Consider the following 16,465-nt stretch of genomic DNA (forward strand, 5'->3'; position numbering starts at 1 on the left):
CTTAATAAAAAAGAACTTGTGCGCAACTTTTGTGCGTTTTAAGGAGCTGATCAATTACTTCTGCACATGTGATCCATCTAGCCTGTGCACATAACTTGCGATTTAGTAGTCTAGATGACGACATGATCGGCAACAAAACTGGAAACTTCCTTTTCCAGACAGGCTTATACTTGTTTCACTTTGGTTACGTATTGCGCACATCGCCTAGGTTTCCGCAAATAAGGAATTGAGGACATCGCTGTGCTGACGTCTTATGGTTTATGTCTATGTTGCTCAGTAACGAATAGAGAACTTTCTAACCTTTAGCGCAAAAATCCTTGTCGTTGCTTTGCGCAACGGCGAATGGAAACATGACAAACTGTGGCAAGTTCTGAAAGTTTGATTTGTAAATAATTTGCGATATGTAGTCCTACAGCTGTGTCCACCGCGGTGGCTCAGTGGCTATGGTGCTCGGCTGCTGACCCGAAAGACGAGGGTTCGATCCCGGTCGCGGCGGCCGAATTTCTTTGCAGGAGAAATTCTAGAGGCCCGTGTACTGTGCGATGTCAGTGCACGTTAAAGAACCCCAGGTGGTCGAAATTTCCGGAGCCCTCCACTACGGCGTCTCTCATAGCCTTAGTCGCTTTGGGACGTTAAACCCCATAAACCAAACCAAACCACTTATGTATCGGACTGGTAAAGTCAAGGGGAGAAGCGTTTTGGGCATACAGCACGATGCTTTCATGGTTGACTATTTTACTCAATTTATTCTTTTAGAAGGCATCATGCTTAAAGACTTCTCGCTTTCAGCAATCGGCTCCGCTTGTATACAACACGGTGGTGTTGTAAACTGAAGGGCTCCTAAAATACCCAGGACTGTAAACAGGACACATGTAGCGCTTTGAAGACACGTACATATACGCAAGGGACAACACGAGGGCTTCGTGTCTTCAAAACTTTGCATGGCAGGGAGCAATGAAGATGTTGTCCGTTAATTGGTTTAAACTTCGCCGTTCCTTGCTGTGCACTACATCGAGAAGATGAAACTTTTGTGATAGATACAACTACCACAGTTCTGTTACCCCTTGTTTCATTCCTTTGGAACACGAAAACAAGGATGCAATTGCCAATTGCATCCCCAAAAGGGAAGCTATGCAGTACTCTGGAAAACTATACAAGCCTGCATCTGAAATGTGGTCTCGGCTCGTCACTGAACTAACCCCCATCTCGCTCCGAGATTCATGTCAAAGAGTCACTGGTTATTATATAATGAGTCCTGTTATCTTTATCATAGTTTAAGAACACTACCATACTTTTGTTTACTCTTTGTTCGTTTTTGTTCTCTAGGGCCGAGTTGCTTGCGCCAGTCCTGGGGGTCATTCTGCCAACGACGAGTGCGACCACCCAAGATAGGCGATTTGCCGCGGTAAGTTGGCGCTGCTTTCCGTTCTTTTTCAAGCGATTTCTCGTGAGTCATATTGCTGTTATGGAGGGAAATTGGTGCCAGCATTTAGCACGCCTGGGTGCTAAATGCTTAATCATCCACCTATATCTCTCCAAGGAAAACATCCTGGAATGAGGAGCCGTCAGCAATTTCTTTATGGTCTGATGTCTTCAAAGCGCAATCCAAACTTCTAGTAGAAAACTGCAAAGAGCTAATTTGTACGCTGAAATCAGGATACCGGCTTACCTTCGATATCAAAATACAAACTACACGTGTTTGATCATCACGCTCGCGGAGTTAATTCTGAAACTAGGTAGAAAGACTTTTACTTCACATCACACACGTTTACATCTCAGAGTTTTGCAACACACACCTTGAACCGAAACGGCGCAAATCTTAACCCTATCTACGCACGCTCCATGCGGCGATTATTGAAGCCTATTTAAATGATACTCTTTTGGTGAAGTATTCATTGTGAACAATGTTTTCGTGCTGGAAGCTGAAACGTCAACAATGGTCCTTTTTTACATTCTGGCGTCTCTGGTATTAAAAATAATATTACTTTGATTAAAATTCTTTTTGTTCTCTCGACACACTTTCTAAAACGTTGGTTTAGGCTATCGATGCTGATCAGCAATAGTTATGAGCCTTCACTTTTTTTAGCGATATTATTTCTGCGCCTTTAAACTCCCTGAAATAATCGAAGCGTAGCTGTCTCGAACATGCATCGGCATCCTTTGCGAGGGAGTTAGTGGTTATTAAAGAGAAGACCCCGCGGCGGCACGGCACCATGTTAGCTTCATTGTAGCTTGCCTCTAGCCGCGATGAGTGAGACTAGAGAGCCGGCGACGGTCTGGGATGTCAGCGCCCGGAGGCATTAAACCTCGGTGCTTCCTGGGGCGCTTCGACGCATAAGGTGCTTGCGCACAGAAGTGTTCCGAGCATGAAACAGTACGAACGGTTTGGGATGCATCGCTTCTTATTTGCTACTATGAGGCTGAGCTTGCTCTACGCTCAGAGGCGTTTTCTGCCTGACGTAAAGAAAATTCTGGCAGCGCTGTACATGTGACCAGCCTAAGAAACATTATTCATCGTCCTGTGCATGTGCTAGGGATCTCACTCTGGTTTGGTCGCCTCAACCCTCGTAGTAGCGTTCCTTCTTGCTCAGAATATGTTTTTATTATTGCTTGCTGCCTTTTTCGCAACGTCCTTCTGTTCATGCTTTCGTTCAGTTCACAATTCTGTGTTCTTTCATCTTGATGGGCCGCCTCGATCTGACATCGATCTACAGCAAGTTTTTAGGTTGTTTCTGGTTGTTTAGGTAACACGAAATTTTTACTCAATCTCTTATTTTGTTTGTGGAGCACAAAAAGTTCATCGGCCTCTTGTATTGCAAGGAAGTCGTGGGAGTGGCGAGCGCATGATTTCCCTGCGGACGCAGCAAAAACGGTACATCAGAGACATTAAAGTTATCGCAGATGGACAATGGGAGGATTGTTGGCAACGATGCCTGTAGAGGATGACTTGATGGTGAGTCTTCCCTTAGGGCAATTAAACTTTTGGTCTAAAAAAAAAGCCTTCTTTGGCGCTTTCTCCGGATAAGTCCCTGCACATAAGTCACATGAATGACTTTCGGTATCGCATTTTCTGCATAACTTTTATCTAAGCTGTTGGGATCGGCTGCGTCGTTCTTTTTGTTTAAGCAGATGCTTTAGCAGATTATGTTTTAGCAGACTTTATTCTCTGGTTGAATAAACCACTAATAATTGTTTACCGTTGGAAGCTTGGCTGTGGCAGGTTCTGCTTCGCCGTTGCCGCAACCGCACATGTAAAAAAATAATGATTGAACACAATCTAATCTTTTCCCCCGGCGCAGCCATCCTGCAACTGGACTAGAATCCCACACCCATGGGAAATCATCCATTGCCTGCGTGGCTACCAGCGGCCGACCTTGACCGCTCACTCTGTGTAGGCTAGTGACCGCGCGAGGTAGATTGCGGTGCCTTGTCCCTTTATACGGTGACATGCCAGGAAGCTGTCGCAAACACAGCAGAGAGGAAGAAAAACATCTAAGAGTTGATAACGTCACCTTGATTAATCTCCAGCATGATGGCGTGGGAGCGCACAAAAAGCACTCAAAGTGGATGTCATGGTTAGAGAACCAGTCTTCATAAAATGTTGCAAAGCGCACTTTCTAATTCTCTAGAAGCACTTGGGCTTCGAAGTTGTTCACCTGATTAAATAATAAGGAAACGTGATTTTAAGGACGTTATGAGAATACAATAATTACCTAGCCATATTTGTCTCAATAGGAATTGTTATAACGTTTGCGGTTAGTCATGTTTCATATTTCAGTCTTCTGTGCAACTATGTTTCTCCTCGACTCCTCCTCTAGTGTAAATGCCGTTATCGTTGATGCTGTGCACCTACATGCACACGTACGCACGTAACACCAGTTAGACACAAGACAGTGTTCAAAGTAGGCATTGCTTTCATCACCTGAGAAGCGCAATGCACGGAACTAAGCTGGCTGCTGTAACATAGCCGCCACCTTCTACTTTCGCTCTTGCGTGGAGAGGACGATGGTGCAGTAGCCAGGCTATTGGGAGAACTTTCGAAAGCTTTCTTTGCACTACACTGGCACGCGGCTTCCTCTCCTGCTTCTCCGCTCCCAAAGGGCTGCTCGGTCTCTTACGTCCTGACGAGGGTTATTAAAGTCTGTCCCTTGCGACAGAGGACACTGCCGTCCCTATGTGTCGCTTTGAAGGCCGCAAAACCGGCAGCACCAAACTGATGTGCCAGGCCGCGCGTGTAGTGTGAATAAAAGGGGATGAAAGGCGCCAGGAATCACGGAAAGCACGGAGCGAGGAGCGCCTGGCGTCTTGGTACACCCTGATGCCCTGATTTGAGTATTACCAGAAAAAGCGAGAGATGATAATCCCAACAGCTTTTTTGAAACAGTTCGATAGGTGGCGTAGTAAGCGGGCGCTGTTCCCTGACGACGACTGTCATACTTGTGTGTCAATTTGTGGCCCAAAACGCTAAGGATTAAAATGCGGAAAGCTTTAAGCAGTTTCCCCTGGAATGCATATTAATAAGACCCAATTAATGTAGCCAGCGGAGGATTATGAATGTCGGAGTCAGTGTGACAGCACATATAAGCTGGAATTTCTTGATGCGCATCAATTTTATTCCTTGGTAATCTCTTCATCTCTACCTGTACGATCTTGCTTAGTTTTCGGCTGTATTCAGATCAGGATATTGTGTATTTAAATCAGTTCAGAAAAAGGATTTGAGTTGCTTCTTTAATGCCTTTCTTAGCGGCCTTCCTACATGTGCAGTTGCTGATTACGTGCGGCGCAGCGTCTAGCTTGGCAGCTTGCTAATAAGCGCTAGCCCTGGAGAGGGACTGCCTAATCCCGACGGCCGTCAACCTTGGCAACTAAGTCCTCTGCGAGAGCCATGGCATCATGAAGTGTTTGATTTGCGCACTGTCTCATGTGGCCACGTGGAACGCGGGGATTTATATTTAGATTACGGTGGCCTTAATTGGGGTCCTGAGTGATAAGGCGAAAGCGCAGGAACGCGACAGACGTGTCAGAGTGAGCTGAATGCAGCGCCTTGCTTGATTCGCGCTTCTCCCCGTCGCACTATCTCTGTTAATGAATTCTTCAGCCATGCATGCTAAATGTAATTAAATACAGATTGAACCTCATCCCGTGTTTAATTACATCTTCGACCCCGTGTAAAGGGGGAGGTCTGCACCCGATAAACGGGTGTCAGCTGAGCAAAACAGTAGGGGTGCCGTTTTTGAAATTTGGCACTCTGGTGGTCAGAGTAAAGACGAATTTGTTTCATTCAGGTATTAGCACCTTTCCAGCAGCACAATGACAAGTTGTGTTGTTGTCTGATGTAGAGTACCTGTATTCATTAGGACAGTGGTGAAGATCTCTAAAGCATGAAAAATGTCCCTTAAGGCCCTGGATATAAAATATTTTGGAAGGGCTGTGAACAGACGACGAACTCAGCTATTTCCTTTCTGTCGGCTTGAACCTATTACTTTGCTTCATTATGGACCCCATCCGAAGTAAGCAATTAGACCGTGGTTACACTGAGCTGAGAGGCATTCATTAATCAACAGCTGACGAGGGCTGTTGATTTTTATACGTATAAAAAAAATAAATGACTAATGTGGGCTCAAGGTTGTGCACTAAAAGAGAAATCCTGTTCTCATTCTGATTATTTCTCGTGCTTGTTTTCACATCATGAGGCGTTATCTGCAACCTTGGCATCAGACTCTTTGCTTGGGCATAGAAATATAGTTCCTGTCACCAGAACAGCATGCGCACCTGTCCTGTTTTATAACCGACTGCTCGTCACACGCCATTCGATAGGCACCACACGACATTGTGTGATGTCGTGTTACATATTGCATGTTACGTAATGAAATAAAATAACGCCTTGCGCTCCTTGCCTAAGTGTGTGTTTCAGCGAACGTTTTCGTTCAGTTTGCGCCGCGTCTTACTCGTTAGAAGCCGTACTGAAGAGAAGAAAGAAACGATAAAATGGGAAGTTGAACATCCCGAAGCGATGCATGCACATTAGTGACGCCGTAGTGAAGAGCTACGAGTTAATATACACCACTTGGAGTTCTTTAACTTGCGCTGATACCGCACACTGCATAAGAGCGTTTGCGTCTCGCATCCATTGAAACGCGACCACCGTGCCCTTGATTTAGCCCGTGTCCTCCCGCTCAGTTGGCACCGACGAGAGTGCTCAAGAAAAGAAAGCCGCAATCGTTAAAGAACCTAAATGCACGGAGTCCGGAAATTCTTTGTGTTGTCCTCAGGGAAGTTTCAAAATTGCGAGGAATTTGGCTTCCGCGAGCACTTCACCAGACCAGACTTCAGAACCTCTCTCGGCCTCTAATACGTGTTTTAGAAGTGGCGTGCTAAATTTTATGCCTGGTTGGTTCACGAAGGAAGCGCTGAGTGCAAATTTAATAGTTTCATAGTCGTAAGCAGTTGTAGTTTCTCTTTATTTTTCCCGCCAAGACACTGTCATGATCACGTGCAAAGGCTGTTGATGCATTTTGTTGACTTCGTAAGTATTTCCTGATTGGGTTTCGATTTTTACTCAGAAGCATTCCTGAAATTGTTATTTGCACTTCAACCGAGAGAGGCTTATTTAGAGGTTCAACTGGAGATGTCGATCAGAGGAGTCTTTATCTGGCCTGCTACTCTGGAATGGCGGAGGGAAAGAGTGAAATGGTTATGATTGTGACGATGTGTAACCAACGAAGGTAACCTTTCGGATGCATCTTCAGAACAAGCCTTTCTCTTTACGAGGCCCCATTTTGTCTGAGGCAGGGAGCGTGCACTAGAGTGTTACGATCGACAGCCTGAAGCTTTCGATATAAGCTCGAATTGGTGACTCGCGGATTCCGTCTGGCGCAGCTGTTGGAGCTGAGCACAGTGTACCGTCAGCCTACATGAAATCAAAATCAGCCGTGCTGGCTGTCTAGTTGATCATACTCTCCTGAGGTGAGCAATAATTGTTTGTCAAAGTTAACGAGAATATCTTTCTTTGAGCGTTCCCATGAACATACCAAAGTTCGAGGGACACTTAAACTCCTCATTAAATGCAAGACAAAATAGCTAATGGGTCCGTTTCCTTGGGTCCTCTTTGCTGATGACTTGTGCAGTGTTTTGACTTGATGCAGTGTTTTTTGTTTCTTCTTTTGATTTAAATTTATATTTTTCATTTTGGCTTGGTTTCATTTATTTACTGCAAGACACAAGGCTTCCCTTTAATCCAGTCGAACGAAATGTTAATTAGCGGTCTATGGGTAGAGCGGCCGGCTCGACCATTTTCCTTTTCAGCGTGCAGCGCCACAACATGGACTGGCACTTTAAAGGGAGACTACGTGCCGGACACGTGGAGAGTGGAGTGTTCGAAGCACTCGGCCAGAGCGGACGTGTTGTTCCCTGGCCGTCGCCGCTCATAGCTTTTCAAGGCGTCTTCATTAAGTATGGGACCGCGTCCAGCGGGCACGTTGTGGGCGAAATTTCTTTTCTTTCTGTGGTGTGATGTCACGATCCTGGAGACGAATGAGAAATTTTGCAGTGGCGTCGTCACTGTTGCACTGTGTGATCGTTGCTGCGTGTTTGAATTACCCGCACGAGGTCATATATCTGTTGCGTTCGACCTTCTCGACAAATTCGGGTTTGCTCGAACGGCAACACCGAAGCCGGGTCATCCGCTTAATGGAAGCCTTAGCGCTTCCGCCTTAATTACATTTTATGTCGAACAGCTCTTTCTACATCACCTTTCTTCATGCACTGGGAAGAGCGTCTTTATGCCCGCAGAAACATACAATGACTTGTGGTGCAATATTTCGCAATGAAGAAGGCATATTTTAATAAACATTCAATACGCGTATATATGCTCGTGACAAGGCAAAACAAAAGAAGTAAAGTCGAGGAGGCGTCTTAGTCTACTTGTAAACATAGTGAAACGCGGATGAAGACAAGTGCTCTTGTTTCAACTTTGCCTAGTGGACTGAGGGTCCACATCGACTCGTGGTTATTTTGTGTTGTGTTGTCAAAAGTACGACCTTCTTGCCTTCTCTGCATTTATGTATGTGGTGAAATACCAGACACTTTGGAGTTCATCACTTGATCGGAGCAGGACATTAATTTAGATGAAGAAAGAGAAATTCTGAACTTTTCAAGTTGTTCAGAATTTCTCTATTGGCGTATTATTCTTATAAAGGCGACTACATGGTATCACACCGAGCGTCCACTAACTACTAGAGGCACTTAGGTTGCAGAACTGGGGCGGTTGTAGAAAAGAACTCCGTAAAACACACATACTTATTGTAAGCTATGCACCCTCTGTCTAGGTTATACGGATGTAGTCCTTCTGTTTTCGTGTTCTATGGCGTGGATTCGCAGGCCTCCGTGCGTCGACGACTGCAGCGATGACGAGCCTATGCGCAGCAAGGTCCCCAACATGGCGACAGCCGGTTCACCACCCCACTGCTGCGCCGAGATTCTGGACGGCCTCTGTCTTGGCCGCCTGAACAGCGGCGGTAGCGGTTCGCCCACGGCCCAGCTCCAGCGCCGCTACCCGTGGGAAGGTCCGGGAGAGGACCCCGTCTGCGAAGCCATGCCGGCGCAGAGGCGGGAGCCCCGCTTCTCCACTTCCTCGTCCTCGGCTGCCTCGACGCCCGACGAGGGCAGCAGTGGCGCTGTTTCGTCCGCGGCCGAGGACATCGAAAGGTGTGCTATCCCGCCCATAGTCGATGCTCGTCCAATGGACGCTGCAAATTATTGGAAAAATAAAAAGAAGGCTTAGCTACGTTTCGTTGTACACATTACAAGTAAGCCAAGTACTAGAGATTAAGTCTATAAATACATTGCTTTAGACACTAGTTCCCCCACAGCAAGGTAGAATTGCAATTAGCACACGTCTTGGCTGTCGTCCCGTTGCCCCTCTCTAGTGACTTTGTGCCAATATGTTGGTAGGGGGCAAACTAATCATCAGAAACGAAAGCGAAGAGAGAATAGGCTAGCACCCGTAGATCCATTATATGGAAGCCAATCTTACAGCAATCTAAGAGATGTGTGCTGAGCGGCCAAAAACGTATTATAGATTGTCTACAAACATGCATAACACGCTGCTTGCTTTAAGAATTGAGAGTATCAGCCGCATGTATGGCCTTGACTTAACTGCCAGCAACTTGCGAAACAGGGCACTGGCGTCACCTGCGTGCTTGCGTCTCCTCTTCCCGGCCGTTCAGGCTGTCGCTGTCGCCATGCCGGCGCGTGTCGAGTCCGTTCCTGGCTGCACCCGAGCTGGTCCCGCCGGAATTCCTGCCGTCGCCGCGGCTGCAGCGGTCGCCGTCGCCGCAGCGTCCGCCGCCCGACAGCCCGCCCCCGGAGGCTGCCGGCGCCGGAGACCTGCAGCGAAGGCGCCGCCTTCCGCGCATCACCTACTCCATGTCCCAGGTGGGGGAAGCGAAAGCACCGCGGCGATTTTCTTTTTATGAAACCAGATACTTCAGTGGAAACACTTAGTTCATAGACTGAAGGAAAACCTGTGTTTTGGCAATTTAGTTCAACATAGCACAAGCGTACCGCGACTAAGAGAGGTACGAACAAGACTCTAATTTTTAGCGTGATTCTTATTTTCTGTGTGTCTTGTGTTTCACTCAGTGTTCTCCGCGCTTCAAGCTTTTTGTTTAGTTACTAACTGTTCTACTATGAGCAGAATACCGTTTTAGATTTGAATTTCATTAAAAGCTCCACCTTTAGTGGTCACTGCACCCCAAGACACGTGTCAGCACATTCGAGCAAACAGAGCTACAAATTGAAGACAAGTGTTGAGCGCTTGTGCAGCTGCGTGAATGTGCAAGCATTCTCGGTGGGCACTGGAAACATTCAACGGCTCTGATAACTGAAACTACGACAGGACATCACTTGCACAGCCGGTCTTGTGGTTTTTAGCAAAGACCGAGGTTCGCTAAGCAGCCCAGGGGACGCAGTGAGGAACGAGGCTTCGACAGAGGATAAATGACCGACAGTGATACTGATGGACACGGCTCAAGTATGTTTGAGCAGCCATGAAATGAAGAGCAGATTTCTTGAAAACCTCGTTTCATCATGGCACATGTCAAAATTATAAAGTCGTGGACACGCGCTGCAGGCTTCATCTGACAAATAGGTTTTAGGATATTGAGATGAGTCGCAGTTCATAAAATGTCTCTGCGAGGATAAACTGGGTGAAGGCACACTGCGGATTTCTAATAAGGCTTAAAATCTTCGTCAGCTAGGAACTGCTTTTTGCAGGTCGCTTATGAATAGTGTTCAAATCTGCTTTCAAAAAGTGGGCCCCTTCTGTGAGTCTTCTCATTGTGACGGAAAGTGGAAGTTAAAATTAAGAAGGCGCTCTCACCGTTACTATTTCTTGAAATGAGCAGCACTGACCTCATTCTGGCCGACGAAGCTTTTTGTCGCCTTTTTTGAGGTAAATGTTTTTAACCATACCGTCCACCTTTGCGTTTTCTTTTAACTAAGTTACAACTTCGCTCTCTGCAATTTGTGCCCCATCTCTCGATTGCCTGACTAAGAGTACAACCCCGTATGACTTGTTTCCTGAGCATCTGAAGGCTGGGCCAAAATTTATGCTTGCCTTCATTCGATTATGCTTCTAGAAGCACAGATAATTTGTTTTTGTGGTGTCGGACAGGTCATATCGAGATAAGTTTTCTTCGACAGTGAGCAACTGCCAGCCATTACAAGATGAGCGAAGGCTTCTGTGGGCCTAACGACACATCACACGTGTTTAGGCGGTAGCACTTGTTGAAGCTGAAATCATAGAGCAAAAACATGTGCTACTGTGCAAGAAGTGATGAAGTCCGCATCTTTCCTTACATATGATTGCCTACAAAACATGCCATTCTACGGTGCCTCCCAAATCGAGTTCCAATGGAGTCTTGCTGATGTTACCTCTTCCAAATGGCCGTTACCGATTGAAAGGCGTGTGCATTTGTCATCATTGTCCTTCGTTCATTACTTTGAAAGCCTTAGGGCATGAAGAACCCGCGTTCAGACATTCACTAAGTGGGTCGCGTTGCTGATACTGGAAACCCTTCTCACGCAAATGTGACACCATCGTCGGAAGAGGGCAACCCGACAGGCTACACGGCTTCCTAGTATGTTATTTTGAGGCCAGAATTGCTATCTGCTACGGCGGAATATGGAAATATTACCTTCCTGTAGGCTGTTCGCGAGGCATATGGGGCCAGCGGGGAAGTGGTTGAAGACAGGGCAATGAACAGAGCTTTAGCATCTTTTTGCACTTCTTTTCAATAGAACTAGTTTCTCTATCTTTCAGTTCAGATACCTATATGCAATTCTTAGGCCGTACGTACGTGACAGAAAAGCCCTCAGTTCAATAATACACTCACGCAGGACTCCCACCTAGTGGGCCCCGGACCCGAGCGCGCGCTGTACCCGGCGCTGCCGTACTCACCGTTCAGCTCCCCTTCGTCGTCGCCAAAACTGGGCCGCAGCATCCGCGAGTCCCGCAGGGTCTCCATCGAGGCCCATAAGGGCTACACGCAGCTCAACCAGTACAGGCTCAAGGAGGAGATCGGACAGGTGAGACCATGCCCAGCATTGTGGTCTTATGGACTGCGGGGTTTAGTACAAAAGCACGACTTCACGAGGTTGAACCTGCTCATCGAGTTTGTGTGGAGCTTGACCTTCAGGTTGACCTTGGACGAACCATAAGTAAATAAATAAAACATTGTCGCGACTGTGACTCGAACCCGCGACGGCGGGAACAGGTCAGCTTCGCTGCTCTCCACACGAGGACACTACGCTGCCGCCGCATCCGATCGCGCCTCGTCTTAAACTGCAATACACTATTGCGCTGCGCACTGCCAATCGTCGGACTCTTCAGATACTACTACTATGGATCTAATCTACAGACGCCCGCGCTGTGCGCTGCACTTCGTCATTTTCATCAAGTAATATTACTATAGAACTGATATCGTCGCCAGACGTCCTGACAACCCAGTAAAGCAGTACCATAACCCAACCAGGTTAATCACGTGCTTTCGCCTGTCTACTTGGTTTAACTTCGTTAAAACCCTACCATTGTTTTTCGTACCGAGCACTGCTCCTGTTTTATGGCTCTGAATAAAATGCCAGTCGTTTATATTGCATCAAAAGTAGAGACACAGCTCACTTCTCGCGTTCGTATTGAAACTTCAAACGCCACGAGGACTGTTGAGTTAGAAAGAATAAAGACAAGCGTTCCTGCCGCAGTCCAAATGCGAGGCCCTCTGGCAGTGTAGAAGATTTCACACTAGACGATTCGAAAGCATTTAGAGCTGGTGCCTTGAGTGTTTTTTACAGCTGTCATGCATGTATTCCTGAAATTAAAGATAACAAATCGAGGCATCTCTGCGTGGACGGCGCATCGTGGTACTCGACGCTACTAACTTATGTCGCTTGAGGCTGAGCGGTCTCTGGTACGCAAAAGAAAATTCGTATTAAATTTACTGCAGCAACTTATTGCTTTACGTGACAAAATTCTTTCAATGTACAGGAAGTGTGATCCTCAGTTCGCCTTGTTCTCTGCATGATTCTAAAAGTATTGAAATCCGATAACTCGTCCCAACAGCTCTTTCCTTATTGCTACCATTCATTATCGCACGTAAAGTGAAAGATGGTGTTGAGGTCTCTAGGCAACACAAATAAACAGTGCCATTTACTAGCAGGGTCCAATAAAAGAGGATAATTTACAGAAAAAAGTAGGTCTCTTGTCTGGTTCAAATGGCAAAACTCCACGAAGTTGGCTTTCTAAAATGTAAAGTATGATATTCAGTTTTGCAGAGTCCTTGTAGCACAGTATTCGCTCTGCCTTCAGAGAATTCTGAAGTATAGTTGTGACAGAAACGAAGATGATTCACCACTCCCGAATGGTCAAACTACTTCCTGCTACCCCTTAGCGAAAAAGAGGATGTGCTAAAAATCCATTTCAAACGTATTGTATTAATTTCATATTTATTTCGCATTTTTTGTCCCTATGCTTAAACTGCAATACGAATGCTTTCTAAGTATACTAGGAATAATATTTTAAACGTTCTTAAAAATACATGAAAAGTACATTTTTGCCCGCTTAGCATATTTATAATGCATTAAAAATATAATAAAAATAAAAATTAGAAATATACTAAAAATATACATTTAATACATTAAAAATAGGTTTACTCGGGCTTAAAAAAATTCTTCTGGGCGGCTACATGGAATGACACGGGTTAATTCTTCAACTGGCGAACAAATCGTACACGAGTATTAATCAACAGGAGTCTGACATTATAAGGTCACGTGATTGAATGGGAACGGCAGATACCTACACACAGCATACCAAGACGACAGCGACACGGCAAACAACAAATCCTACGACAAGCGCTATACTTGGCTTGTGGTATATATACCCAGCGAAAGCGACGCATTATTTTGCACGGTGAGGTCTTTTTTTGCGAAAATACTGTGGGCTGCCAAATTATTGCAGAAGTACCCTACTGGTCGCGTTCGAATCTGCGGTTATTTGAGAACGGAATTGCTAGTTGAAACTTGCGTCAGGCACAGGTCAGGAGTCGAACTGTCAACCAACAGATACATGGGTGTGTAAGGGAGCCGGTCTGCCCTGCCAGACGGGGTCCTTTCTGCTGGCTTATTCGGACCCAGAAGTACCCAAGGCGCTTTTGCTGGTATAATGCTATCACGTTCTCACACGGAAATGTTCGAATGACATTGAGTGGAATGACATTCGAGAATAGGAATGGCATTCGGACTCGACGGACTGCCGCGGTGCTGCACGACACTTTCGAAACGCATTCGAAAGCCTCAGCTCGTTTTCAGTGTACAGCGACGACGAAGACGGCGGTCACACTAGTCCGACAACGACAGTATATATCACGCTGAACAACAGCATGTAATTATAGTGAAATATCTAGTTTACTATAATATGATTCTAGAGGGACACGTTTTGCAGGCCAACGACACCGACGAATCCGGTCGGCGGACGGTCAGCCTTGTCGGCGGCTGAGCGAGAGCACGGTGATGAGGCGGCGGTGTGTATATGCTCGGGCTTCTAAATGAGCGAAACGAACGGCTATATTTCACGTGTGCACACCTGAACACTCACCAGCGATAAGCGCTTGCCAAATCAATTTCAGTCGACGACGGCTCTGTTCCCTCCCGCGACGACTAGGCCCAGCGAGTTCGCAGGGTTGGATCTGTGATTTCGGCGGTTGTGAAGAGCGAATCACAAGCTTTAGCGTATGCAAATGGTCACCAGGTGTAGTTTTGGCAACAGTGACCTGAAATCAACTATTGCTTACATCGCAGGGCACGCGTACGATGAACGGGAATCGCCAGTGTGACCCAGACTGCCGAGCCGTGCTTTACGGCCAGCAGCAGTCGTCGCCGTCGCTGGCTTGTGGATAACAGTCGCCAGACATACTTCTGGAGAAAGTAGTTTAAAAAAAAAGTACTGGTCACGTCGGAGAAAGCCGGGACAAGAAGCGAGAAGCGCCAGTCCTGCGCGATGCAACAACCCGGCTTTCTCAGGCGTGCGATCGCATCAGCGTAAACAAGCACGAGTACAACCAGTAAAAAAGAAAACAGATTGTTTAATAGAACGAAAGCGCAGATTGGGTTTATGTTATGTAAACAAGCGATGTAAACAACAGTATGAGTGCAGTCGTCCTCATCGGCGCACTCCCGGGGAAATTTCATGCTGACGCGGTTAATATTCATTGGCGTAATATTATCTTCAAGCACTCCCTTAGACAGAACACGTGTAGCATCGTTAGATGACATTCGGTTGGAAGACATTCGAAGCGCCCGTGTAGCAGGGGTATAAGTGGTGATCACCTTCTTGCTAGAAGTTACTATAAACGAAAGGATGACAAGAAAGGGAAAGTTTTCACTCTTCGCTGAAACGTCATTTCGAGCCCTAGATTGTTCCACGGTAGCTTGAAGTGTAATGCAGATATGTTTACGCGGACAACCCATTTGTTAGAATTTAAATATACTTCAAACGGATTAATTGCGTGTTTACGAAAGTACACTTTAAATAGATGGCCAGCACCAAAATGCGATCCCGAAACTCGATTTTGAGCATTAGATTGTTCAACGACAGCTTGTAGTGCGCTGCAAACATGCTAATGCGGACTGCCAATTTGCTAGAATTTCAGTGTTATTTGGACGAATTAATTGCGTATTTACGGAAGTACACTAAGTACATTGACGACACGCAAATGCCATTTCCCGAAACGCGATTTCGAGCTTCAACGGCAGCTAGAAATGTGCAAAGACGTTTAAAAGGACTGCCCGTTTGTTAGAATTGAAGTGTATTTCGGATGAATTAATTTCATATTTACGAAAGTTCACTTTTAATACATTGACAAGATGCTAAAACTGCATACATATACGTTTACAAGGGCTGCCCGTTTTCTAGAATTGAAGTATACTTTCGATGAATTAATTTCATATTTCCGAAAATACACTTTTAATACACTGACAAGATGCTAAAACTGCATACATATTTTTTCACGTATTTGAAAAGTGCTCGAAGTATGCTTTAAGTGAGGTATTTTTGGCACATTTTAAAAATATATTTCGAATACCAAGCATGAAATTTCAGGAACGTATTTCCTACACATTTTTAGTGCATTCATGAATACAAAATATGATCAAAATACAATTTAAATAGCCCACCGTATATTCCAAACGTATTAGTTTTTGCTAAGGGACTGCCAACGATATCTTGTTCAAGAAGTTTTGACAGGTCAACATTGACAGGAATCTATAGGGAGCAGCGAGATTTATTCTCATGAATGGCATGTCGTACAGTGCTGCTATCATGAATAGGCTAATGAGCAGACATAAAAACCGCAGATAGTACTATTATAGAGCTAATGGATAATGCACCATACCTTAGCCACACTGCCCCATTGTTTAGGAAACACCAATTGCTTACACTGTGGAATGTTATAAACAAAAAGATAGCGTTAGCCACTTACCAACAAATGCATTCTGATCCTGCCGCCTTTTGTCATAAGTATCTCACGAAACCACACAGCTACAACATACGGCACATAAGTTATAATAAGGAAAAAATACGTACTAACTACGGCGCCCAGAAACATAGCTACAGAATTTCCAGTTTTTTAAACGATCACCATCCTGCTGTAAACATTATTCAAGAAAGCAAATCATTGAAAGCTTTCAAAAATTGCATCACCATGTATCTGTTGTCACTCCAGGCATAACCACTTCTTTTTTTCTTTTTTATTCTGTTGTCTCTCATAGTACTTCTCCAACTGTAGATAAATGTTTAAGATGAAATTACTTCAGTTCACTGTTAACCAATACTTTCTGTATTTCCATTTCGTTTTTATGTCTATTTTACTCGCTGAATGTCTTGTGCTCTCGAAGGGGAGCAAGAAGGGCGTGG

At 45.5% G+C, this 16,465-nt stretch overlaps 1 protein-coding gene across 1 annotated transcript in view; it reads left to right on the forward strand.

Moving 5' to 3' along the window:
* Positions 1 to 350: 350 nt before the first annotated feature.
* The window catches only part of LOC149325582 (calcium/calmodulin-dependent protein kinase kinase 1-like), a 51,065-nt gene continuing 34,950 nt past the window's right edge, over positions 351 to 16,465 (forward strand). Inside the window, exons 1-5 of the mRNA XM_089564339.1 lie at positions 351 to 363; positions 1,327 to 1,405; positions 8,380 to 8,706; positions 9,228 to 9,435; positions 11,401 to 11,589. Coding sequence (XP_089420465.1) covers positions 351 to 363; positions 1,327 to 1,405; positions 8,380 to 8,706; positions 9,228 to 9,435; positions 11,401 to 11,589 — 816 coding nt within the window. The remainder of the gene's footprint in view (positions 364 to 1,326; positions 1,406 to 8,379; positions 8,707 to 9,227; positions 9,436 to 11,400; positions 11,590 to 16,465) is intronic.

This window comes from Amblyomma mixtum, chromosome 10 (genome assembly GCF_055824585.1).
Source record: "Amblyomma mixtum isolate Tamu chromosome 10, ASM5582458v1, whole genome shotgun sequence".
Classification (NCBI taxonomy): Eukaryota; Metazoa; Arthropoda; class Arachnida; order Ixodida; family Ixodidae; genus Amblyomma; species Amblyomma mixtum.